Raw genomic sequence first — 23979 nt, 5'->3', positions numbered from 1 at the left:
ATCTAGTGCACTACCAGGACATTATATAATTTTTCTGAGTTGTAACTCGAACCAGGACCTGTTCAGGGATTCCACCACCAAGCCTTGTTCAACACGTCTATGTTTCAAAGAAGGTGGAGACAACAGCCGTGCCCAGGCCTGGCACTAACTGCCACCAAAAGAACTAAGCTTGCCAAAACCTGGGAGCCAGAAGGGAACAGAAAACTAAGGAGACCCGGAGCTGTTGCGAGGGGGCGTGAGCAAGCACCCTGAGGGCGTGGCCAGGAGCAGGGAGAACTGGGAACTGGGGCGGTGGCCAGGCGCGCGGAACCCTGGGAGCCGGGCGCGCGGAACCCTGGGAACTGGGGGTCGAGCTGTAGACGGACAAGGGGTCGGGGGCGGGGCGAGGCGCGGGGAGACATGGGAACGGGGGGGCGGAGCGGCCCAGCGCGCGAGCCTAACGGCTGAAGTCGAAGCGCGGGAGACTCCGCCGGTGAGGCTCCGCCTTGCGTGGGTTTGAACGAAGCTCCGCCCCGCACGCCACCAATCGGCGCTCGCGCGGCGGCGCCATGGCGACCCTTTGTGGGCACTGACTGATCCCGGGGCCAGACGGAGTGGCGGGTCTGCCTTGCGGCGCCGGTGAGTGTGTCGATGATTTGCTCCTTCGAGCCTCTGAGGCCTGGGCGGCGTCCATGCAGGCACCTCCAGGGCGGTCGGGTGGCGGCAGGGTCCTCGGCCCTCCTGGGCCGGCCGACCTTCGGCGCTCAGGACGACGCGGCGTGTTGAGTGACACATACCGAGAGCCGGAGCGGCGGGTCTGAGCTGGCCGTCCCGCCCTCCGCCCACGCTCCCCTGCTTCCGCTCTCTCTTCCTCCTGTGGCCTTTCCTCTCTCCTTTCTCCTCCGTCCCCCCTTCTTTGGTTCACCCCGCGTCGGTCCTCCGTCTCACCTTTCGGGCTGGCCGCCGGTGCTGTGCGTGTCCCTTAAGAGCTGCGCGTGGCCAGCAGTTTTGGGGGGACTGGACTTTGTCTGGCTTCTAGCCCCGAGCGTCTGTCTGCTAGCCAGAGACCGATTCCGAGAGGGCTGGGTGGACTCCGTGCAGTCGTCTGCCTGGTGAGTGTTGGCCTTGCTTTCTTTCCCTTTGTTTCTTGGATTTTAATTCCCCTGAGAAGTGTCTTGTGTTGCTTGTTCTTCCCCTACTGCAATAGACTCCACGTCCTTTTAAAATGATCATTTGTGGCCCAATAGATACTACCTGGAACGGCATCGGTGGAACTCGACTGGAACCAGGCTCTGTCTTCGGTAGCTTGTCCTGAGGCCAAATGGAACTAGGAAAAAAAGCTCCAGGAACCTTTTCTAAAGTTTTTCTCCACTAGATAGGGTCACCAGGGAAGGGGCTTCTTCCAGAACTTGAAACGAATGTACAGCACCCGTATATTTTCTCCTGGTGGCCTTTGTATCTGACCTACCAGAAGACAGAGCTGAGCTTGCCGTTGATTTAAATGATTCTGGGAAACATTTTCTGCACGCAGAAAGTTTGATGTTTCATCAGCCTCCTGCATTGCAGCCTTGTTTGGTTTTATGGATGAAATTAAAAATGCATTTAGAAATCTCCCCCATTTTAGAGGTGCTAGTCTTAAAAGGAAGGAGATCAGGAAGGTTCCCTCAGATTGTCACTGGAACCTACCTTCAGGCATAAGAAAGTTCCACATCCTTCCAAGGGTAACTCTGATAAAGGTTTTTTGGTAACCATTGATACAAAGTGTGAAGTGGACACAGTGGGACAAAAAACTCCCATCAAATGACCGTTAAGTTCACTGACCCAGCATTTTCCAACTTGTTCCTCGTCCAGTTGCACTTTGAGGAGGTACTTTAATGCAGTTGTGATTTTTTGTTTGTTTGTTTGTTTTGAGACAGGATTTCCTGCAGGCCAGGGTGGCCTCAGACTGACAGTGCAACCAGAAACAACCTTGCTCCCCTTCTCTCTGCTTCCCAAGTGTGCCACCATACCCAGCCCAGAAACCACTAACTTCTGGTTCTCCTTAAAACCCAGCATCAGATGAATGCTGGATTGTGGTTACAGTCCCAGCCCGAGTTGTGCTAGGTCTGCTCAGATAAAGCCAAGACTAATGGCTGGTCAGAGCCCAGGAAGCTGCATTTCCACATGATCACTGAGGTATGCCTGCTCCAAGATAGGATGGTTGTGGAGTCCTAGGCGGTTTCTTTACCTCAGATTGTTGTATGGGTAGTTAACACTCTTCCTCCTCACCGTCCACTGGCCTCTGCTGGCCTCAACACTGTGTCTGAGCTCCCAAGAGTTGCTGGCTCTTGTCACTCAGCCAGTGCTTGTGGGGGAGAAAGTCAGAGGACAGGATTGTGGGTTGACTTAGCTTTGGGTTGAAGGGATGTTACACATTTACCTAGACTTGAAAAGACCTTTTGGCCATCTGGAAGTGAGGTGTAAGATATGGAACATAATTTATACAGAACTTAGCAAGGAGAATTTCCTGATATCTTTCATTAGAAGGATTAAGCAACATCAGGTCAGGCACACAAGGCCACAGGAAGCTGTGCCCAGGCGGGTACAGGAGAGCCCCTGTGCAGGCACCAGTTAGGGCTAGTCAGAACCTGTGCTGGTGATGCAGACCTTCACCCTCAGGCTCCCTCCTTCCTCTTGCTCTCTTGCTAGAAGCTACTCTGTCACCATCCTGTTCTCTATGGCTGTGTTCTAGAGTGACAGATAAGCAAACAACAGTGTTTCATTCTGGGCTTAGTTATTTTGCTTTTTTATTGGTGTGTGTGTACCTTCTGAGGCCGCAAGAGGACACTGGATCCAAGGAACTGGAGGTATAGGGAGTCATTAGCCATTGTGAGTTCTGGGTACCCAGCCTTTATCATGTGTCATTTCTCCAGCCACCTTCCTTGTTTAAAAATCTTTAAATGTGAGGATGGTGATCAAGACAGAAGGACAGTATCTGCTCCTAGCAAGACAGGGAGTGTGTTGGTTAAACCCCTGCTGTGTAAGACTTGTCTAGACCCTAAGGGAAAGGGATAGAGAGCAGAGTTTAATTTGCAAAGTTAGTAAGTCAGGAGAAGCAGTTTGATGGCAAATATACACGGGGAGGTGAGTGCTTCTTAGAGAACAGTTCTTTGATGTGTTTATTAAGGCCTTCAAAATGTTTGCCCTGAGTCCTAAGACTAACCCAGAAATTAGGAGTGCAGAAGTAAAGTATCAGGCACAGAAAACATTGTCTGTGGCTGGAACTACATGGCGCTGGCTGCAGACTTCTTGGTGTGCTTGTGCATGGATGTAGGCACTCATTTATTAGAAGTGATGATCCACTTGTTATATGGCATGATAAACAGAACTTGCTGTGGACACAGCACAAGTGAGAACTAGGGTTGGAAGAAGAAAGGGTTAGAAGAAGGAATCTAGAGGATTTCTCAAGTGTTTAGCGTATAGAGCTGCTCCCTTTCCTCTCTGGGGTTTAGGGTTTCTCTGTGTAAGAGCCTTGGAACTCACTTTGCAGACCAGATCACCCTTGTACTCACAGAAATCTGCCTGCCTCTGGCTCCTAGGTGCTGGGACTAAAGGCGTACACCTGGCTTTGTGGAACATTTGTTTTGTGATTTTTGATTCTCTTCCAGATTGTCTAGTGAGCTGTGGAAATAACCAGCTAAATAAGCGAGAACAGGCGGGGCTGTGTATGTAGCAGGGCTTCTGTGGCCCGTTTTTCTCACCACTATTTAGTAGCCTTGAGGAGAGCTTTGCAGAGGGATGCCTGGGGTGGGCTAACTAGGTGATGAGCATCTCCTATGAGTAACAAACAAATTTACAAAACTTGCAGAATTAAAACAGTTTTAATTTTATGATTTGGCAGAAACAGATGTCAGCCAGCAAAAATAGCTTCCCAGTTTGGCAGAAAAAGTGTTTTTTAAAGTCCTTGGTGAAAAATTCTGCCTTTTTGGTTTTCTGAGACAAGACTCTCACTGTTTCCTTGGCAGGCCTGGAGCTTGTATGTAAAACAGGCTGGCCTTGAACTGGTAGAGATCCACCTGCCTCTGGTGTGTTACCCCACCACACACCCTACAGTCTTTGCCCAATAGACTGGCTTTCCAGAAAGATAAAATCTTCACACCTGTCTGGCATGGCCTTTTCACTGGCTTCCCCACGCTGTTGGTTCAGAGTACAGAACCTCATCTAATCCAGGGCTCCAGATTCCCTCTTCCTCTCATTGTGGACTCGGTCACAGCAGGCTTCAACAGCCTTAGGATGAACTACAAGGGCCTTAATTAGACCGTAATGTATTGCTTACATCTGTGGTGGCTGTGGTAGGTATTTGCCTCTTTGGTTAGTTCTGAGATCGCACCAGAGATGGTAGCTGTTGTAGCCTGGTAAGAGGGGATTTGTTGGGCAGTTACTGCTTACACCTGGAGAGCCTTCTGTCTTCCAGGCTGTTCTTGTGTCAGTTTTGGGATCTGGCCATTGCAGATTATGGGTCAGCATTGTTTCCTCTGCTCCAGCCAGCATTTGTATGTCTTCTCTCGTAAGACCACATGCTCTTGGGGCTTCCTTTTTAGGCAGGAGAACTTGTAATGTAGAGGGATTTTACAGCAGCATGACTGATCTGGCAAGGGATCTGGCAAATTAGATCTGTTTGATCCAGTCTAGGAATGCAGACATAGCCTAGATTACCGTAGGATCTAGCTGGAATACAGACAAGCCCTTAGGGCATACCTTGATTAAAGTTAGGGATTCCTAACACTGAAGATAAGGTTACTTTGTAGAAGGAAGTAGCAGTGTTTGAAAGTGATGTCTAATTGAGGGAGAGACAAAGTGATGTACCAGACAAAGATGTGACAGAATGAGTCAATTCTCATGAGAACAGCACGGAAAGAGGCTACTTAAGGGCAGTGAGAGGGTGTGGTGTGTGTGTACAGTAGTTTTGCAGAGGCAGGTTGCAGATAGAACAAGTTAGACACAGGTGAAGACAGAACATGTGTAGTATGAGGTCAAGCACAGCAATTCAGTTAGAAGCCAAGAGAATCCAGATTGAATCAGTCAACTCGAAAGATTAGATCATATGGAGGCTAGACGCTTCCAGTCCTAGGCCTAGGGGTAGTCAGTCAGCCCAAGCCATATATTTGAGGGGGTGATGACAGGATGTTAGTGTAGCCCAAGCTGGATTTTAATGCCAGTGATCTTCTTGCCTTTTGAATACAGCGTTCATAAGTATGTGTTGCTGATTTTGGTGCACTTTGAGCCATCTCCAGATGTGAGGAGTCTCTGAAGCCTGTTTATCTTTTTCCTTTTTGTTTTTTTGTCTTGTGACCTCAGTTTAATCAGGGTTGCTTTCGTTAATATAGGCTACTGGAGCATGGGCAACTTAACCTTTGGTGACTGCACCACTAAATTGCTCCCTCCCCCAGCTACCTTTTGTGTGCACCTCTCATTCATGAAGGAATTGTAATGGAGCTCCATCTTGTGCACTCAACAACAGCCAGTCATGTTCAGACATTATTTCACAAAATTCCCGATTCTCTGGCTCTGTGATTCTTTCTGTCCAGCTTCCAGGACATTTCTGGGCCTTGGAACCCAGGGAGTGTTGATAATAGATGTCTGGTTAAGGGCTAGGCACTCACCAGTTCCTTATTCTTGGTATTTTAGCCATTTATGAGTCTGCGTTATCACCTGCCTTTTAATGAAGGAAAGGAGCTTACCACTAAAGTATAAATAGTATCTCAAGAGGGGTCAGAAAATTGGTAGTAAGAGACTATTTCGGTGTCCCAGCTCCACCCCCAGAGCTGAGGTGTAGATAGCAGATGCCTGCAGCAAGCTAGTTCTGGGCTCACCTGAGACCCTGCCACAATAGCTAAAGTGTAGAGCAAATGAGGAAGATACCAGAAACCAGATACACACACACACACACACACGCACACACACACGTACACACAGAGGAATGCACTATTTAGACCAGGCCAGCCTCTATTTCCTAGGTGCTGGGAGTATAAAGCATGTGCCACTATGGCAGGCAAATCCTTTTAAACCTTTATTGGATTTGGAGCTAGAAGTGGTCTTGTGGTCAAAAACACTGCTGCTAGTCCAGGGAACCCTGTCTCCAGCACCCACATGACGACTCACACCTGGGAGGTCATGGAGCCTTTGAGATGGGAGGCCTTGCTGAAAGTAAAACTAGGGGAAACTTTGAAGTTTTATACCTTGGCCCTACTTTCTCTCTGCTTCCTGTGTGCAGATGATATATGATCGCCCTGCTTCCTGATGACTACCAGGTTGGCCTTGCCCTCCCACTGCCCCGCCCTCCCTGTCACAGTGGAATGAAAATGTGTCCCTTCTTTAACTGCAAACCCAAACTAAGTTGCTTTTTCTCAGGGCATTGTATCATAGCAACAGAAAAATAACTAATATTACAGAAATTTCTTTTTTGGTGGTGGTAATAGGTGTGTTTAACAGGAGCTGTATTTAACATGCTGTTCTCTTGAAATCCTTCTGCATTCATCTCCAGAGTGCAGGGATTAGAAGAATGTGCCACTAATTACTAGTGAAAATTAGATTTTTTATATTTTTAAAAAACTAATTTCATGTTTAAAGCCACTTCAGGCTACATTTCTCTCCACTCTTTCAGGTAGGTTGGTGTGGGGTGTGTTGGGAGCCAGGCACTGTGTGACCGGCCACACTTGTCTAGGCATGCTCTCACCTGATCTCCTGCCCCCACCCTCTGGCCAGCTAGTGTCTTGTCTTGCCATTGCATGAGTAGAAGGAGAATGGAATTGCCTGGGGTGTGGCCTCTGGAGACCGGCTTTTCTCTGGCCCATAATTCCAATGGGAGTCTTGGTCGTTTCGGCTGGATTGTTTCCAGTTTTGGGCAACTGTAAGAAGAGCACTATAAGCATTTTTGTGCAAGTTTTTACATGACTCTTAGCTTCCCTTTCACTGGAACAAATAGACTAAAGGTCATGTAATTATGTAAAGGTCGGAAGGAGACTTTGAAAGAAGAAAAGGTAGCTATAAAGAAATTCTAAAGTTCATGTAGTTAGGAGATTCAAATAAAAGTGTTTAGGTGCTAGAGAGGTGGCTCAGCAGCTTAAAGGTCTTGTCATACATGCATAAAGACCAGAGCTCCTTCCCAGTCCCTGGGTTTTTGTTCTCTGGGTGTAGAGATGTCATCTTTCACTCTCAGCTCTGGAGAGGCTGAGGCAGGAGACTCACAGGCTCTCTCAGCCTGTGCTACATACATGGTAAGATACTGACCGTCTCAGAGGAGCACCACCACCTTAATTAAGCCAAAGACATGCTTCTCATTCGTGTTCGTTTATCTGTTGATGAAAGAGGTGCTGCGACTGAGCTCTGTTGTCCGCGACAGTGGCTATGCCTGAGCCACCTCTCAGATAGTGTCTCTGTATTGTCACTTCTTCTCTAGCTGTCAGGAACTGTCCTGGGAACTATCAGCCAGGAGGCTGAGATATGCTAGCTAAATGGTGTCTTTCTTGGTTCCCACAGGACAGGATGTTTGCTAGAGGCCTGAAGAGGAAATGTGGTGACCAGGAAGAAGGAGTAGAGGGTTTTGGCACTGTCCCTTCCTATAGCCTGCAGCGACAGTCACTCCTGGACATGTCCCTTGTGAAGCTCCAGCTCTGTCACATGCTAGTGGAGCCCAACCTCTGCCGCTCAGTCCTTATCGCCAACACAGTACGACAGATCCAGGAGGAAATGAGCCAGGATGGCGTGTGGCATGGGATGGCACCCCAGAGTGTAGAGCGGGCACCAATTGACCGACTAGTATCCACAGAGATCCTGTGTCGTACAGTGAGGGGAGCTGAGGGGGAGCACCCCACTTCAGAACTGGAAGACGGTCCCTTGCAAAGCTCAGCTTCCGAGCTTCCCATCGTTGGCTCAGCACAGGGGCAAAGGAACCCTCAGAGCAGCCTCTGGGAGATGGACAACCCACAAGAAAACCGGGGAAGCCTTCAGAAGTCCCTGGACCAGATATTTGAGACCCTGGAGAACAAAAACTCCAGTTCAGTGGAGGAGCTCTTCTCAGATGTGGACAGCTCCTACTATGACCTGGACACAGTGCTAACAGGAATGATGACTGGGACCAAGTCCAGTCTCTGCAATGGTCTGGAGAGCTTTACTGCAGCCGCCCCTCCTCCCAGCTCCACTTGCAAGTCTGACCTGGCTGAACTGGACCACGTCGTAGAGATTCTGGTGGAGACCTGAGAGAACACCCCAGTGGGCCAAGGACAAGGCCACCACTCCCCATGGAGCTCCATGTGCAGTGACCCAGAGACAGACAAGCACTTGTCCTAAGAGGGGCTCTGACTCTTGAGCCAGGGTCTCCACCTCTGTCTGACTATGAAAATATCTGGGACAGATTTTCCTCTGCAAGGATCGCAGCCCTGGAGCTGCCTCCGGGCTAGTTAGTTCCTGGGGAGGACAGAACGGATGCATCTCAAGGAACTGAGCTAGCTCGCTCGCTGAAGGCCCTGGGCTCATTATCCTGTGTGTGACGCTGGGATAACTGGAGGATGGTGGGCCACAGCTGTGTCTAGTCTATTTTAAATTAGATAGGTGAACTTTCTAAAATTAAGTTTTATATGTTTTGGGCAATATTTTGTCTTAAGATATATTTTTTAAACTTTTTATACTTTAGATTTTTTTCAGCTATTTTCTTAAAAGTATATTTTTTCTACAAACATCCTCTGCTGCTACATTAGAAACATTTATAACCTAAATACGATTGGTGTGTCATTTTTAAGGTTTAAATAGAAAACTTTGAGTCTCTACACTTCTAAGGCAACTGTAAATGTAGCCGGCCAGGTGTTTACATGAGAGGCTCCATTATGGTCTACATTCCAGTAGAGAGCTTGAAGGGAACCATGCCCAGCCCCACTGCTCCCTCCTCCCTCACTGGGTCTGTCTGCAAGAGCTGTCTTCCCAGGCTTTCCTGTGCAGGGTGGTTTTATTTATGCCTATTTATATGTAAATGCACTGAGGGCTAAGGTCTTCTGTCTGGAAATCACAACACCGTTCTTCAGAGACTGTGGTGAGGCAGTGCCTTATGCAGGTCTTGTCCTTGGGTCCCCAGCCCAGCACTGTGTGACATGAGGACATGACATCCCAACAACAACCAGCACCACATGCTACATGTCAAGAGTATGCGTGGAGACTGCAGGGTACCAGGCATGTGTGTGCTTAGAAAGGGTGTGCAGCCCACCATGTGCTCAATAGGACATACCTGTGCTTGCTTGCTTTAAAATGGTGCTTGAACATTTTAAGGTTAAAAACAATCTGATTCTATAACCTAGGGCTCCTCCATCCTGGGGTGGCCCCTATGCTGTCTGCTTGGGTCTCATGGTCCCGATAACCAGATCACATGTCAGACCCCACCCCCACCCCACCATGCTTTTGTTTCTCTTGTGCTGTTCTTTTGGACGTCCCCACCTGAGCCTAAGAGGTTTTATTTTGTATGTGTTATGACTGTTCTTCACTATCAACAATGTAAACCTCACTTTATTAAAGGAATCCAGCAAATGGACTGTGTCAGCCTTTATCCATCTGATCCTTCAAGTGAGTAACCATCTGGTCAGTAGCAGACTAGGAACATCATAGGTGCTCCTGGCAGCCTGCTCTCAGCTGCTTCCGGTGCACACTGAGCTCAGCCTCTCATACTCGGTACTGCATGCACCTCGTAAAGTACCCCAGATGGGTACAAGATTGAACCCAACATTTAGATAGGGTAGGGTCCTACCTGGGTACTCTCTGAAGGTCTAATCAAAGTTAAGGGTTGGGGAAGGGAGTATCATCTTCTTAAGTAGTGTGGCCATTGATATGTTGGCCCCATTCTTCAGTAAATAACATTCCACTCACACTTCTGCATGCAACCTAATTAAACTAGGTCACATTTAAAAATAATGTTAACTAGGAAGGGTGGGAAGGAAGGGTTCAGAGGGAGAAGGCATGTATGAATTGCACATTAAAGTCCCAAATACACGAACTTCACCCAGTACCTGTCCTTGTTCCCACCTGCCTCCCTCTCGTTAACTAGTTGACTTCCATGTCTTGCCTTAGAGGTAGGAGGTTTGTGAAGGGGGGGTCTCGTGTTAACTCTGGGTATCCGTGTTGAGAGCCGAATGCTGCTTAATTAAGAACACTTGACTCCCTGGTCTACAAAGAGACCCTATCTCAAAAGAACCCTTGATTGTGAGGCACACCACTGTTGGGGAGACTGCTGCATGCTCCCGTTCTAGGGCTCCATGTGTGCTGCCTCACTGCTGACCCCATCAGTTGTGACAAAGCGAAGTGCGGGACACAAGCCAAGAGGGGGTCCCTGCTGTCCCAGAGCTGAAGCAAGCCAGGTACTTAAAAGGACAGCCTCCAGGAGGCGCAGGCTCTGCCAAGGTCCCACCCTGCCTGCCCTTTCAGCTGGGTAGAAGACATGAGACAAGTCACTGCTGTGAAAGGCAGGAGTAGGAAGAGGGTCCAGGGCATGCAGCAGCACCCAAAGCAAAGCCAACAGCCAAGTAAGCCTTGAATCTAAGCCTCTTCCTGTTGGCCCAGAGCCTGGGTGAGGTTAGGGTCCTGGCTCTAAGGAAAGGGGATGGGACAAGTGTTTTCCCTGGCCAACCCTGCTGTGGAGGGTGGGAGGGGCAAGGGCTCGGAGGACTTGTTGCTTTTCAGAGCTGTGCCCTTTGGGAGTGCTGCACCCACTTCAGGCTTGGCTGTCCGGCAGCTGCCCACCTGGCTCTCACATTCTCTGGGGTGCTCCCGGGCAGCTTTACCTCTCCTGAAGCTGTTAGCCCAAGAGCAGGGTGCATTTCAGAGCACTTGCAGGATGCTCTCTGGCTTACCTTTGTGCACCCCTGCCTTAGTGAACAGAGACTGCACACACCGACGGCGTATATGATGTTTTCAGACATCTAGGACAGCTCTATGGAGCTGGTGGTGACCAAAGGCATTCATTGCCTCGGTTTTTACTTGAGAAGTGAGAACACTTAAAATCTTTGCGGTCATTTCTGAGAACATGTGTATAATTTTTTTTTTTTTTGTTCTTTTTTTCGGAGCTGGGGACCGAACCCAGGGCCTTGCGCTTCCTAGGCAAGCGCTCTACCGCTGAGCTAAATCCCCAACTCCTTGTATAATTTTTTTTAAAGACTTTCTCTGCATAGCTCCAATTTTCCTGGAATTTGCTCTGTAGACTAGGCTGCCCTCAAACTCAGACCCACCTCCCTCTGCCTTCCAGTGCCCAGCTTCATAATTCAGGGTGAAGATACTCCAGTGTTCACTCTCTTACTAGACTTCCTGATTGTTGACCTGAGGCTGTACCCTTGGCTGACACCCCCATTTCCAATAGGCCCTGCTGACGGCCAGACTCTCAGCCTCTAAGGATTTCACATTTTAAGACTCTACTCAAAGAGCGTGTGCACCTCTGCACCTGGCTGGCTGTACTCACCCGTCGCAGGACAGCCCAGATGGTGCCATCTTGGACATTCACGTAAGCCTGGCTGCAGTAAACACCGTACTAGTTCTTCCACAGACAGATCCCATTTCCTTTATATAAACCCCTACCGGTAGGATCCTGGGTCACATGGTAGTTTTTAATTTGGGGAGAGAATCTTTATACCATTTCCCATAATAGTTGTTCTAATTTGCATCTCTTGTTCTTGCCAGCTCGTCTTTATCCCAGCAGGACTGTGGATATTTGACTGCTTGACTGCATTTCTCTATGGCTGCTGCTGACAAGCACGCTTTATGAGAAGCGTTTCTACTGGTTTTCTCTCTTCTGGGTTACCTGACTTGCACACTGCTTTCTTTGTAGCCAGCCGTACCTCTGTATCTGCAGCCACAAGGAAGCTCCAGCTTCCTCTTACTAGGTGCTGGTCAGTGCTGCTTTCTGAAAACAGAGTTAAGGCAGCGTTCCTAAACACCTGGCACCCCCAAACCAAATCAACATCTGCTTCCCCAAAATAAAAAACAAAACCAAAAGCCCCAGGTTATCCTTTTGTTGTGAGCCTCACACTACATGCCACCTAGTGGTGGCTGCGTGTAAGGGCCAGGGGCTCAATGGCACTTCATTCTCCCCTCCTGACAGGAGCAGTTCCAGCACTCCGTGTGTCCCCATGTCTGGACTGCTGTCTGGTCAGTCAATCGTGAGGCTGCTATGTCCTGAGCAAGTCAGAGCCACAGTGGCCTCCCCAAGAGATAATGAGTCAGCAAAAACACAGGCTTATACGGTCCTTTCTTTTTAATAAAAATTTACAAAATGTAGTGCAGCCTGCTTGTGTATGCCCCTGGAGTAGAACCCGTCTCAGCAGGCGACCGAGGAAGCTCATCCAGCTGTCTTCCCAGGACACCAGTGTGTTCTCCCTCCCACCCTCCTACTCAGAGTAAAGCTTGTCCCTGAGCTGCTGATGGCAGGATCCAACACAGAGACAGGTTAACTCCCAGGAGACAGCACAGGGGTGGGGGCGGGGGCGCAGGGCATGTTCCTGCCAGTGATCAGTAGCTACCTTCTGACTTCTGAAACTCACGGGTCCAACCGTGAGCCTGCAGGTAGGGGTCAACTGGCACCTGGTGCCAGCCTATGGGTGTCCATGGAAATTCCATGGGGACTGGCTCTGCCCAAGGACATTCCTTCTGTGCACCCTATCAGATCTGAGCGCATGTGTTTGACAGGTCCTAGGAAACTAACACGGACCTGGGAAACAGTGCCACAGAACTCTCAAGTTCTAGTACCCAAGCAAACCAGTAAGAAAATGTAAAATGTCTCATAAAGGTACAAAGTACTCCAGCCTTTAGCAGACGTTGTTATTAAAGAATGCCATTTTCAGGTTGCGTGGAGTAAAGATCTTCTTCTGTGGGATGGTGATGTAGCGCCCATTCCCTTGGAGTGGTGTCTTCAGAAACAGACTGTAGGTAATCAGGCTGCCCTGTCTGCTGCCCGATGTCCCTGAGAGCTGAGAGGAAAGTGCTCATCAGTGTTTGACACTAGAGAAACCTGGAGAGCTACACCCACACCCCGAAGCCCTCAGCATTCTCCTCGGTCCCTCGTGTAGTTCAACCAGAGACCCATCCAGGTAGAGAGGGCTGAGGGCAGAGGCCACCAGAGTCCTCCAGCTGCCCTGGGTGGGTTTTACAAGTTCCCACCCTCAGAGCTGCTGCTGGGCACTGGCCCGAGTTCTGCAGTGAAGGATGACCATTCTAAATGTCCTGCGGCTCCTTCAGGGGTTCCTGTCCTACAGAGCTGCCATGACGGTCTTCTGGGGCCTCTAGCATCAGGCCCTGATAATTTAGTTCTAACTAAATGATGTCACACAGTCCATCATCAGCCCCCATGATATCAACCAAGGCTGCAGCCCACCTCAGCAGGGTGGCTTTACACACAGACCCTTGGGACCTCTCTCCTCCATTCCCCTCAACACTACAAAGCAGACCCATGTGCACATCCATCCTCCAGCCACTGCTTCACCACCTTCTCCCCGGCACACACAGAGCCCTCCTGAAATCCCTGGTTAGTGAGCAGAAGCTCCAGGTCCAGACAGGCCTGCTCTCCCTCCCTGCTGGGCCCTGCTGTCATCATTTGATGGGCTGGCTGCAGAAGGACCCTCAGCCTGAGAGAAGAGCTGCTCCTCAGATCCTGTAAGAGCTTCTGACCGTGCTCACCTTGGTCTGAATCAGGGCTTTGCAGTGGTGTAGGTGGAAACCACTGACTCCCAGCAGATCTTCAGGCTTTCTGCAGTCAGAACCTTCCAGATCATGACCCTGGTCTCCAGAAAGGCTCTAAGGAAAGAACCCTTTGTTACACCACCACCACCACCACTTTCATTTTAAAAGAGCATTAACCTCAATTCTGAACACCCTGAGGCCCCCCCCTCCATGGGTTGGGCCTATTGCCTCCCTCCCAGCCTTGCCTGTTGCCTGCCCAACGTCCCTGGGCTCGTGAGCTCCCAGAACTGGGGGCTCCTCAGCCTTCCAGCTGTGGCTTGAACGTGTCTCTAAAAACTGAATTCCTACCCCCATATGTTAATTGCACATAAAGGGGAACTCTGGGGAGTGATCAGGTTTAGAGGAGGTTGTCAGAATGCTGCCTCCATGGTGGCATTAGTGCCTTTGTGAGCATGGCGCCTACAACTGGTATGGCTGCTGGGTCTCACCCGTGCTGGTGAGCCACGGTAAGGGAGCAAGAAGCTGAAGCCAGTGTAGCAGCAGCTCTTGCACGTCCAGAAGTATGACCCACATGAATGTGAATGTTTTAAACCTATCTGGTCTCGGGTATTTTGTTACAGCAGCAGAAAAAGGACTAAGACACTGCTCAACAGAATATCCTCATGGTCACCTCACCTCAAGGAAGACCAATTGCCTGCAGCTGCCCGGCTGGAGCCTGCTACTCCAGAACCCTGTTTTCCTAGCCTTCAGGTTCAACTGTTCCTGCATCACGAGGCCAGGCTGATCTATCTCCTAGGTGGGCTGTGGGTGGTAGGGGAGTGTTCTCTCCTCCCAGCTCCTCGCTCACTCCCTGACTAGCCAGTGGCCTTGGGCTGATAAAGTGACCAGCCTACACTGTTGCCTTCACCAGGGCCAAGCTGCCTCCAGTCTTGGTCTCTTCAAGTTTCCCTCTTGAAAACTTTGCAGAATATTTAAGAATGAAAAGACTTTTGCCGCCTGACCTCTGGCAGGTGGCCTCGCTCTGAGGTGTAATGGCTCTGGAAACTCAGGAGCTTAACCTGTGCATGCTTTACTGCCCACTGCCCAATGCTGTCCTCTGGCCACTTCCCGAGCCTTTCTCTCCTGCTGCTCTGCCCTGGACTTGACTGGCTCTTACATCAGGTATCAGGGTTTCTTCTTGGGACCACCATATGTCTAGGGGGCCACCCGGTGGCTTCAACCCTCACCTAAGGCAAACACCTCTCAAGGGAAACACCAAGCCAAGCCACCACATTGCTGTAGGTGTCTTAAATGCGCCCAATCCCACAAATGCCACATATCCATATAGAATGTGCCCTCACCCCCCACCCTGGCCCTACATGCACCATCCGCAGGTGCCCGCCCCCATGCCCACCCTCCTCCTCCTCCTGCTTCCTTTAACATCGCACCGAGGGGCCGTCCACCCACAGGATAGCGCTTCCTGCACTACCCTGCTGCAACCCAGCATCCCCACCTCCTCCTAACCCGCTGCTCACTGTCTCCTCCTGCAGGTTGGTGTATACTCTCCTGCTGGAGTTCTGCACATGTCTACGGAGAGCATGCTACCCAAGGTAGGCAGGACACCCCACCGTCCTCAGGCCACACTCCAGGCTCATTCTGACGAATGAGTGATAGCAAGACCTTGTGACAGACAGTCTTCCTGGTGCTGGGAGCAGGCAGCTATCCCTACTACAGTCTCTGTTCGACACCACCCACCCAGTCCCAAGTGTGTCGTCCAGTACAGCTGGCATGGTGCAGTCTCTACCTCCCTGTGGGCATTTCTTAAGAGTGAAAAGATTCCCACAGGCTCCCATGCTGGGCGCCTGTGGTCAGCTGATGGCTTTTCAGAAGTGATCGGATCCTGAGGGCTCCGCATTCATGCGTGATATTTATGGTATTAATCCACCAGTGGGTCATAATCCAACAGCATTATTGAGAAGTGAAGGAGGTTTTAGGGGTCAGGCCTGGTTGAAGGAAGTGCGGTGGCATGGGAGGTGTGTCCTTGAGGGCTACAGCTTGCCTCAGACACCCTTCACTTCACCACAGGCTCAGAAACATGGAGCCAGTCCACTACAGGCTGAAGTCGCTCACATGGGAACCAACACAACTCTTTTTCTTCCCCAGTTATACGTGTCACCACAGTCAGCAGAGACTGGCTGCCCCCCGACCCCAGCCTCCTTACCTTCTGAGCAGCATCTATGCCAAGGACAGGAAAGAGGTTTTCCCGGCAGTGAGATTCACTCCAGAGACACCTCGATGCAGACACAGTGTCGGTGTTCTGAAGGGCTCTCCAGAGTTTCCTAGATTCGGAACTGGGGGAAAGATACACTCATGACAAGACGCTTGAAAGTCTTCCAAACAATCCCTGACCCCCAGCCCCAGCTCTCCTCTCTTGTTAACCCAACATTCATTATCAACATGTCCTCCCTCATATCTGTCCACATGGGCTATGTATCTTCTTGGAGAAGCCCTGAGGCCAGATTTACTGGTGGTGTTATTCAAGCAAGTGCCTACAACCGTACTGGTCACAGATCAGACACAGACAAACTGGGATGCATGCTCAGGGAGTCAATGAAGAAACACAGAGGAACGTGAACTGTGGCTGTGAATGCTGTGTGCTACAATGTGACAAATGCTGGATTACCTCCCTTTTTCCAAACACTCAAGTGTTTCTGAACATACAGGAGTGTTCTGCCCTAAAATAATACCCATCCTCCTGTCCTAGTGTGGCCTGACACCTGGGCCACCTTGGGCCTCTGAAGAACTTGTCTGTGGCACAGCCACCACTAGCAGGCTTTCCCGGTAGGCTAAGCTTTACAGGTGTGCCAGACAGCTGGGCATTGTTGGTTGAAGCCTTGACCCCTGTGGAGGGTCTTCTGGGCAGGTTCTGGGTTGGCCCAGCATGGTGGTCAAATAAATATGACAAGAACCCAGAGTCTGACAAGGTTCTGAAATGCCCTGGCCTGCTCAGACCGTGAAGCACACCAGCCAGCTTTCCCTGGGTCTCGTGGGATAGACAGCCTTCACACCTGCTACCTTCTCTTCACTCAGAGCCTCAAGGCAAATTCTCTTCAGCATCTCAGACCCTTAACTTTGTCACTGTCGGTTGAGAGCATGTGACAATGCTTCCAGGGCCAGCCAAACACAGCTGTGTGTGACTTTCTCTGGAGGCACACACAAGGTAACCCTGAAGGTCAGCGTGTTCCTAAGGTGCTTCCCATGATTGGGGCTGAGGGTCACAGGGTGTCAGGGACCACTGGGCCTAGCAGCAGCCGGTCAAGGCCACACCAGGGCACTACTGGAGTGTCCATCTGTGCCGCCAGTCCCTCTGGAATGCTGTGGCCCACAGGTGGCGACAGGGACATTGTTAGGAACATCCTAAAAGCTTTGTGAAACCACATTAGCACACAAAACACGAAGTCACAGCGCCAACCCTTGGTTATGATCTAAGTTCGTTACCGCAGTCTAGGCACAGGTGCAGTTTCTTCGCTGCCTGTTTCTAAGAAACGGTCCAAAGAACAAACGTCTTCGGTTGCCTGTTCCACCGGGACTTCTTGAAACGCAAGCCTGAAAACCTTCTCGTAGCTGAGAATGGACTGGAAAGGAAAAGCATCCCAACATTAGGAGCGATGTGTACATTAGGTTACCTCGGTCCAAACACTCGACTCTAATGTAAATGTATTCTGTCCCTGGTTGTTCAATTGGTGTGGCCATCACTGATGACCAATGACGTCACTCCTCAGACTCTCCAGGATGTGTAAAAGTTGTGAAAACCATGGGCTTGCACATCTAAAACTGTGTCAGGGACACGTGGGGAACGCTCTCCCCGATTCCCATGTGAAGGGGCTGAGAAGTCCGTGTGAACGACGTGGGGACATACTTCAGCGTGGAAGGCTGAGGCAGTTGGGGTGCTGTGGACAGTCTGAGTCAGGTGGTGGCACAGAGGGGGCTGGCAGGTGTTTAGGCTTAGGGTGAGTGTCACCTGTGCCCATGTGCTGCAGCCCAGCTGGGTGCCCTTTCCTATACATACCCAGTCTTATCTGTAAATTTCCCATCATGCACAGGTGTTTCCTAACACTTCAATCAAGGTGGAGAAGGTGCTCGCTTCCGAAAGGTTAAGGTGCAGCTGACTTCAGGAGGCGTGGTCCTCGCTGGAGGTCTCAGTAGCAGGCTACCCAGCCCCCCTTCCCCTCCTTTCTACGCATACTTATCCTGTGGTCTGTGGTTTGGGGTGAGACACTGGGGAGGAGAATGTCTCGGAGGCAGTCAAGAAGGCAAAGGTGTGGTGAGCTCTAAGGGCTGTGGGACCCTGTGTGAGTCCCTTTTTGCTTTATTTTTCAAGACGACTTTCCTCTAGTTAGCCCTGGCTGTCCTGGAACTCTGTGGATCAGGCTGGCCTCGAACTCCGAGGACCACCTGCCTCTGCCTCCTGCGTGTTGGGATTAAGGGAGGCTGGTGCCAGGTTTCCTTGTCTTCCTCCTAAGCAGAGGACAGTCAGCCACACAGCAAAAAGACAAACTAGGTGAGAAGTGATAACTCCAAAGCTAGCCAGACTCCCGCACCCCCAGTGCACAGAGGCCTGGGCAAAGTCTAATTATACTAAATACTTCCCACTCAACCACAGAAATACCTCTGAAGACGGGCCAGCAGCAGTTCCTGTCACCCAGGGTCCACCCTGCTGCACCTGGCAAGAACCGCCCTCTTTAGGTATGGAAGGGGTTCTCAGCGGCTGACATTCCGCGGCCCTTCCCAGGAGTTCAAAAGACTGAGAAAACTCCTCAGACTTAGCTGAAGACTCTTGGAAACCTTCGAACTCTCCCCACCCGCCGCTGAGCTCCCCTGGGTGTGGACGGCTGGAGGAAAGACCCTCATCCAGCCTGGAGCTGTTAGCATTGGCGTCCGGCAGAATCACGGGACCGTCGTAGCCGATCCTCCTCCGTTCCAAACCATCACCACTCTGTCCTCCGGCTGTCGGGTGGAGGGACCCCTCTCCAAGTTCCTCTGCGAGGTCACTCACTGACTCTCTCCCCACCTCCTGCCCGCCTTGCATCTTGGTGTGGCCAGGCCAGCGGACCCGAAGGAAAGCTGCTCAGAAAACATGCAGCTGCTGAGCTGGAGTTGCCCAGGGCTTCCTGGGAGCGTTCACGTGCCTCTGTGGAGTCGACCCCGCCTGGCACGCGAGGGGGACCAGTCCGGCACGGGGGCGTGTCCTAGGGCCAAACAAGTGAGGCGAAGGAGGGCCTGTGGGCAGACGTAGGTCCTGGTGGATGAGCCGCAGAACCCAGACTGCGAGACCGGAGGCTGAGGGCAGGGAGCTGGGGGACCGCGTCCCAGACGGGAGTCTCGCGGGCTCCGGGACCAGGTCCAAGGCTCAATCGCAGGGGTCCTGGGCTCCCAGAGGCCCGCAAGGCGCACACCCACCTTCGCCGCCGCGACGCGCCTCCCGGCGCCGGGCGGGGAGATACCCACAGCCAGCTTAGCGGGCAGCCAGCGCCGCGCGTTGCCCGGCAACGATGCGCGCCCGCAGGCTTCCGGCGTGCTTCAAGTGTCGTCAGCACGCCACCGTGTGGCGTGGCCAACAGTGCCCCGCCCATGACCGTCCTCTCCAGCCCCTTTCGGGACGCCACTTGCAGAGGGGAGGATTCTGGCTGCACTGCAGTGGGATCCAGCCTGCTATCGTGGTGACCGGCCTTACTACCTCCCCCACCCTACAAACGTCGGTGGCAGCGGTTCTCATTTTATTATGGTGCCCAATGCCTGTGTGTCCGATGTGTCCTTTACAGTAGCATACCTGGCCCCGGAGTCATCCCACACCCTCAGGCCCTGGTTCCTTGTGCTCCTATAGGATGCTTTTTCAAGACTGGAAGCTATGGAAAACTCCCTGATTTAGTCCAGTTCCAGATCACATTCCCTTGTACAAGAATGAGAGCCTATTGCCTGCAGAGTAGGAGAGCCCCTGTCCTCCCTCATGTACTCACAATCTGGGCCGGGTCACCAGCCTGTCCCAAGGCAGAGCAGGGTCAGTCTTGGCCATGGACAGGCAGAGTCCACGGGCTCCTGCAGGGCCCTGATAAACTAACTCCCAGCCCCCAGCCACAGAAATCCTTGGCCCTTTCCTATTTGTCCCCTTTCTGAGCTTTATGAAGTCAGCCTTCAGCCTGTCACATCTCTACCTTAGTCACCCTAGACTAGCAGCCATTAACAACCTCCCCTGGGAAAAGAGGTGGGTCAGGCCTGCATCTAAACCCAACTTCAGCCCCTTCCTCTGTACTCAGATTTCCCCCTGGACTTCCCTAGGTCCGGCTCTGCCCTTCATGTGAGTCACTCAGTCCCTCATCCCCTGCATCCTCAGAAGAACTACTGGAAAATTTGATTTAAAAGTGACAAGATGAGATCATTCGCTGCGTCTTGGACCACAGCCTTCCCCATTCCCCTGGGCAGACCAGCCTGGCACTGTTCACTGAGCCCTGCAGGCAGAGAGCTCAGGACTATGGCTTGGCACAGCTATTCCAGCGTTCACAGTGGCCCGGTAGGATGGGGCAGACATCGTCTGTGTTTACAGACACTGGCTTCTGCTTGCCTCACTATGACCCAGCAGGTCCCGCTCTTTGTCCATTCCCAATGCTCCAGTCCCCTCACCTACTCCCCTCCCTGACTTTGATGTCCAGGGAGCCGGAAGGCCAGGAGCACTGAGGCCTGGGCTCCCAGTGGGACAGAGGGGGAAAGGATGGGTCGCAGAGGTCTTCCCACCCTTAGTTGTTCCCCAAGTCTGTCTGGGTTTCAACTCTGAGGGAAGACTTCAGAACACAGAAGATTCCAGTTCTTGGTTCACAGGCCCATGTTGGGGTGATCTGTGTGACCGTTGAGCTGTACTATGCCCCCCAAAGATATCCACGAATATGGGACCTTATAAAACAGATGGGTGTTCTGCATGAAACTAAAGAGGCAAGAAAGCTGGGCGTGACGGCCCAGGCCTGGCACACCAGCACTGGGGAAGCTGAGGCAGGAGGATCAAGAGTTAGAAGCCAGCTTAAACTACACAGTGAGTCTGAGACTAGCCTGGGCTAAATGGTGAGACCCTGTCTAGAGGACAGGAGGAAAAAAGAGACTGGTGGAGAGAGGTGTATGAAAACCCGTGTTGGAGAACAGAAGGAAAACAGCATCCCGAGGCCCAGAGCAGAGCAGCAACCGGGCCAGCACCCCGGACAGGCAGAGTGAGCACATGTTGTCATTTTAACCCAGTCCATTAGTGATGACAAACCGACAGACCTGGGTGACCCCTGGAGACCCCACTGAAGAGGCGCAGCCCTGGGGAAAGGGCAGAGGCATCTCTAACGGTGTCTAGTGCTGACTGAAGGAGGCCAGACAGCCCCGATAGGTGGACCAAGAAGGCAGCAGCTCTTCCTGGATCTGTTAGAGCAGGGTAGGTTAGAGGGTAGAGGGGCCCCTAATGCCAGGGTGTGAGCAGAAGGGCTGTGAGTCCTGAGTGGTCGTGATGGGGCAGAGCCAGTGTGCCAGGGGAAAGCACCCTGACAGCCATCCAACGCCTCACTCATTCCTCCCTCTCTAGCCCCTAGTTCTTCCTCTCTGGGTGGTGCTGCTCTGCCCAGAGCCTACCATCAACCTGGTGCCTCCCAGGTCACCTGACAGTAAGGACTGGTTGAACAGGCTGTCCCAGAAATCACTGGGATTTTCCAGTGAAGTGGGAGGGGTCACACATCCCTGCCTCTGTGGCTGTGGATCCTGGACAGCAGGGCCAGTTCCAGCTGCCCCCGAGTCCCAGGTTGGCCTCTCAGTCTACTGCTTTCGGGACAGCAGGACACCCCAATATGCCCCACCAACTCCCCTCTTCCTAATCCCGGCAATGTTCTGAGCTACATGTACACAGGGATGGGGAGGACTAGGGGACCATGCCCAGACCTGACAGGTAGAAGATGAAGGAAGCAGTCAGAGGCAGGACCTCTGTGGTCAGGGAACTGGGGGTGCTCAGAGCAGGGGCCTCCCACCGTGGACCTGTGGGCTTGGAACCTGCAGCTGAGGAAAGGACTGAAGTGAGCGGGGTGGCTTGTGGGAAGAATGGCCGCAGATGCCACCACCCTCTGCCTCCCTGTGGGCTTGGGTGGGGCACGGCCATGATGATAGCAAAAACTATTTTTGCCGAGTGGCTGCGGCTGCTGCAGGGTACATCAATCATTGATGCTCTGGGCATCGTGGCCAGCTTTCCGGGAGAGGCAGTGGAGCATCGGGTCAGGCAGGTGGGTAGGGGCAGAGAGTGAGGGAGCCATGACCAGATCATGCCTGACCCCTTCTATACCTCCAGCCCCGGGGACCCAGCGGCGGTAGCGTGAGATCACGGCGTGCTGCGGAGCCACACAGCACCCCTGAGCTGACGTTCAGGAGTGGGGTGAGAAGCCTCTGTGTGCCGGATGTGGCAGTGAGTTGGGTCATCTCCCCCCACACACGCTGGGCAGCGGGTACCCACTCCTGAGCTAGATTCTGCTGCAGGAGCAGCGGGCATCTGTCTCCAGAGGAGAACACGGGGAGGAGGCTGTGGTGGGTGTGGTGCCGGGAACTCCTGGCAGTTCATCATGCCGCAGCAGAAGATGGCCGGGGTTTTAGACTGGGGGAAGGGACAGCAGATGGAGCACAGCAGTTTTCCCACCACACGCATTTTCCTTCCCTGACCCCTTCACTGTGACCCCAAGGCTAGGTTTAGGCTTCCAACACGACTGGTGACGGACGAATCCAGCTGGGCCCTGGGGAGCAAAGGTGGACTTACGGCTGGTCCACCCTGATAGGTGCAGCCTGGCCTCTGGGATGAGATCTTCCAAAGGCACAGTGAGTGAAGCACGGCCCATGAGGTACTGGGAGCACCACTTAGGAGTGGGCAGGTGGCCCCTGCATTCTGTTGTACTTATCTGTGCACACAAACCTGAGTGCATGCACAGGAGTGTGTGTGTGTGTGTGTGTGTGTGTGTGTGTATGTGTGTGTATACTGGGACAAATCCAAGGTGGCCCATGGTGTGTGTATGGTCTTGTTTTTCTGTCTGTGGATCTTCCCTGAGGTAGAAAGCTCTTTAGACAGATACCCTCCAATGTGTCAGGTCCTCACACTGCCTGTAGTCCGACCTGTAGTCCAGGTGGGATCGTCCAGGAGTACTACAGCAGCTGGCGTCCCCAGGTCAGGTCCTCACCTTGCCTTGACAGTCAAGCTGCAGCCCCAGTGCTAGACTCCCAGCAGAGATGGACCCGCCTACCAGCCCTGAGTCTGGGAGTAGGTAAGAGAAAGGAGAGTCCCTGGGTTCCTACCCTGCATCCTGGGTCCAGAACCTAAGCCGACTCTGAAAGAACTCTCTGGGCTGCAGGTGCGTGCGGTGGTGAGCTGCTCTTGCTCTTTTCGTAAGCCCCATCTGGGAAGATGCAGACACTCAGGCCACGCATGGCCAGATTCTGGTACCTTCTTCCCAGTGGAGGAAGATCAAGGGGGCCTCTGGTGTCTCAAGGGGGCCACGTTTCCAAGTACAACCCTCCCAAGAATGCTACCCGGACACTGACAGTGTCAAGCGGGAAGGTGCTGTCACACCCAGGTACCCCTTACCTAGTACCATGCCCCTGACACGACAGCATTAGGCCTGTCCTGTTTGCACCGGGTAGCTCAGGTGGTATTCACTTCCCTCAAAGCCAGTGGGAGACACCACAGCCCCAGGTGGATCATGCTAGACAAACGTGTCACGGAGTCTGGGACCCCAAAGCCACTTTACTTGAACTACATTGCCCAGAGGTAAGGGACACAGCTGGGTCTGCACCCAAAGGTCTTTGGTGACACAAAACTATACCTTTTCCCAAGGCCCTCCTTGCTCTCAGACTCTGAAGCCAGATTCAGACACACTGGATTGGCAGGCCAAGACCTTCCAGCCTACCCAGCAGACACAGAGATGCACCCCGGAACACAGAACGCCACATACCCAGGGACAAGGCAGCGTTCCTCACCCAGGACCTTTCTCCAGGGAGAGGGTGAGACTTCTGTCCCACCAAGGCAGGGCTGTGGCCCATTCAGTGGTAGGAGAAGGCTGCCAGGGCTCCTTCCCAGCAGTGACTCGCGTCTGTCTGACCTGCATGTGGCTGGCAGGTTGCCCAGCACTGCAGCCCGGCTAACGGGAACTGCCTAGAGCGAATGAGTCATCCTGATGCCCACTGGCTCACCTGGGCCTTGACTTCTGTGGGCGGTTCCCACTTGTACTAAGACTGTGCACACCGTGTGCACGTGCACATGCATTTGTGTCCTGTTGTGCTGGTCAT

General features: G+C 52.2%; 2 protein-coding genes across 3 annotated transcripts; one reads left to right on the top strand and one right to left on the bottom strand.

The window, feature by feature from the left end:
* The first annotated feature begins 335 nt into the window (after positions 1-335).
* Positions 336-9535, top strand: Cdca4 (cell division cycle associated 4). Of its 2 annotated transcripts, none has more exons than XM_032908544.1 (2): positions 336-618; positions 7498-9535. In XM_032908544.1, the coding sequence occupies exon 2, from the start codon at positions 7504-7506 to the stop codon at positions 8215-8217; it is 714 nt and encodes a 237-aa protein (XP_032764435.1). In that variant the 5' UTR covers positions 336-618; positions 7498-7503; the 3' UTR covers positions 8218-9535. The 2 variants fall into 2 exon arrangements, with proteins under 2 accessions (XP_032764435.1, XP_032764436.1); XM_032908545.1 differs by lacking the exon at positions 336-618 and adding an exon at positions 633-1091.
* Positions 9536-12226: 2691 nt separating this feature from the next.
* Clba1 (clathrin binding box of aftiphilin containing 1) lies at positions 12227-19184 on the bottom strand. The gene is made up of 5 exons (XM_032908543.1): positions 18311-19184; positions 17140-17276; positions 15863-15992; positions 13660-13776; positions 12227-12953 (listed from the first exon to the last, which is right to left on the bottom strand). Exons 1-5 carry the CDS (start codon positions 18728-18730, stop codon positions 12792-12794), a joined length of 966 nt encoding a protein of 321 aa, XP_032764434.1. The 5' UTR covers positions 18731-19184; the 3' UTR covers positions 12227-12791.
* Between the last annotated feature and the right edge of the window lie 4795 nt (positions 19185-23979).

This window comes from Rattus rattus, chromosome 7, assembly GCF_011064425.1.
Source record: "Rattus rattus isolate New Zealand chromosome 7, Rrattus_CSIRO_v1, whole genome shotgun sequence".
Taxonomy (NCBI): domain Eukaryota; kingdom Metazoa; phylum Chordata; class Mammalia; order Rodentia; family Muridae; genus Rattus; species Rattus rattus.
This window is presented reverse-complemented; position numbering and strand designations above follow the sequence as displayed.

Excerpts from the sequence above, each read along its gene's own strand:
- Cdca4 (XM_032908544.1), top strand. The coding sequence starts at position 7,504 with ATGTTTGCTAGAGGCCTGAAGAGGAAATGTGGTGACCAGGAAGAAGGA.
- Clba1 (XM_032908543.1), bottom strand. The coding sequence starts at position 18,730 with ATGCAAGGCGGGCAGGAGGTGGGGAGAGAGTCAGTGAGTGACCTCGCA. Across the intron at positions 17,277-18,310 it reads CTGCTGGCCCGTCTTCAGAG|TCCATTCTCAGCTACGAGAA; the intron begins GTATTTCTGTGG and ends TTTCCTTTCCAG. Across the intron at positions 13,777-15,862 it reads GCATAGATGCTGCTCAGAAG|AGCCTTTCTGGAGACCAGGG; the intron begins GTAAGGAGGCTG and ends TTCTTTCCTTAG.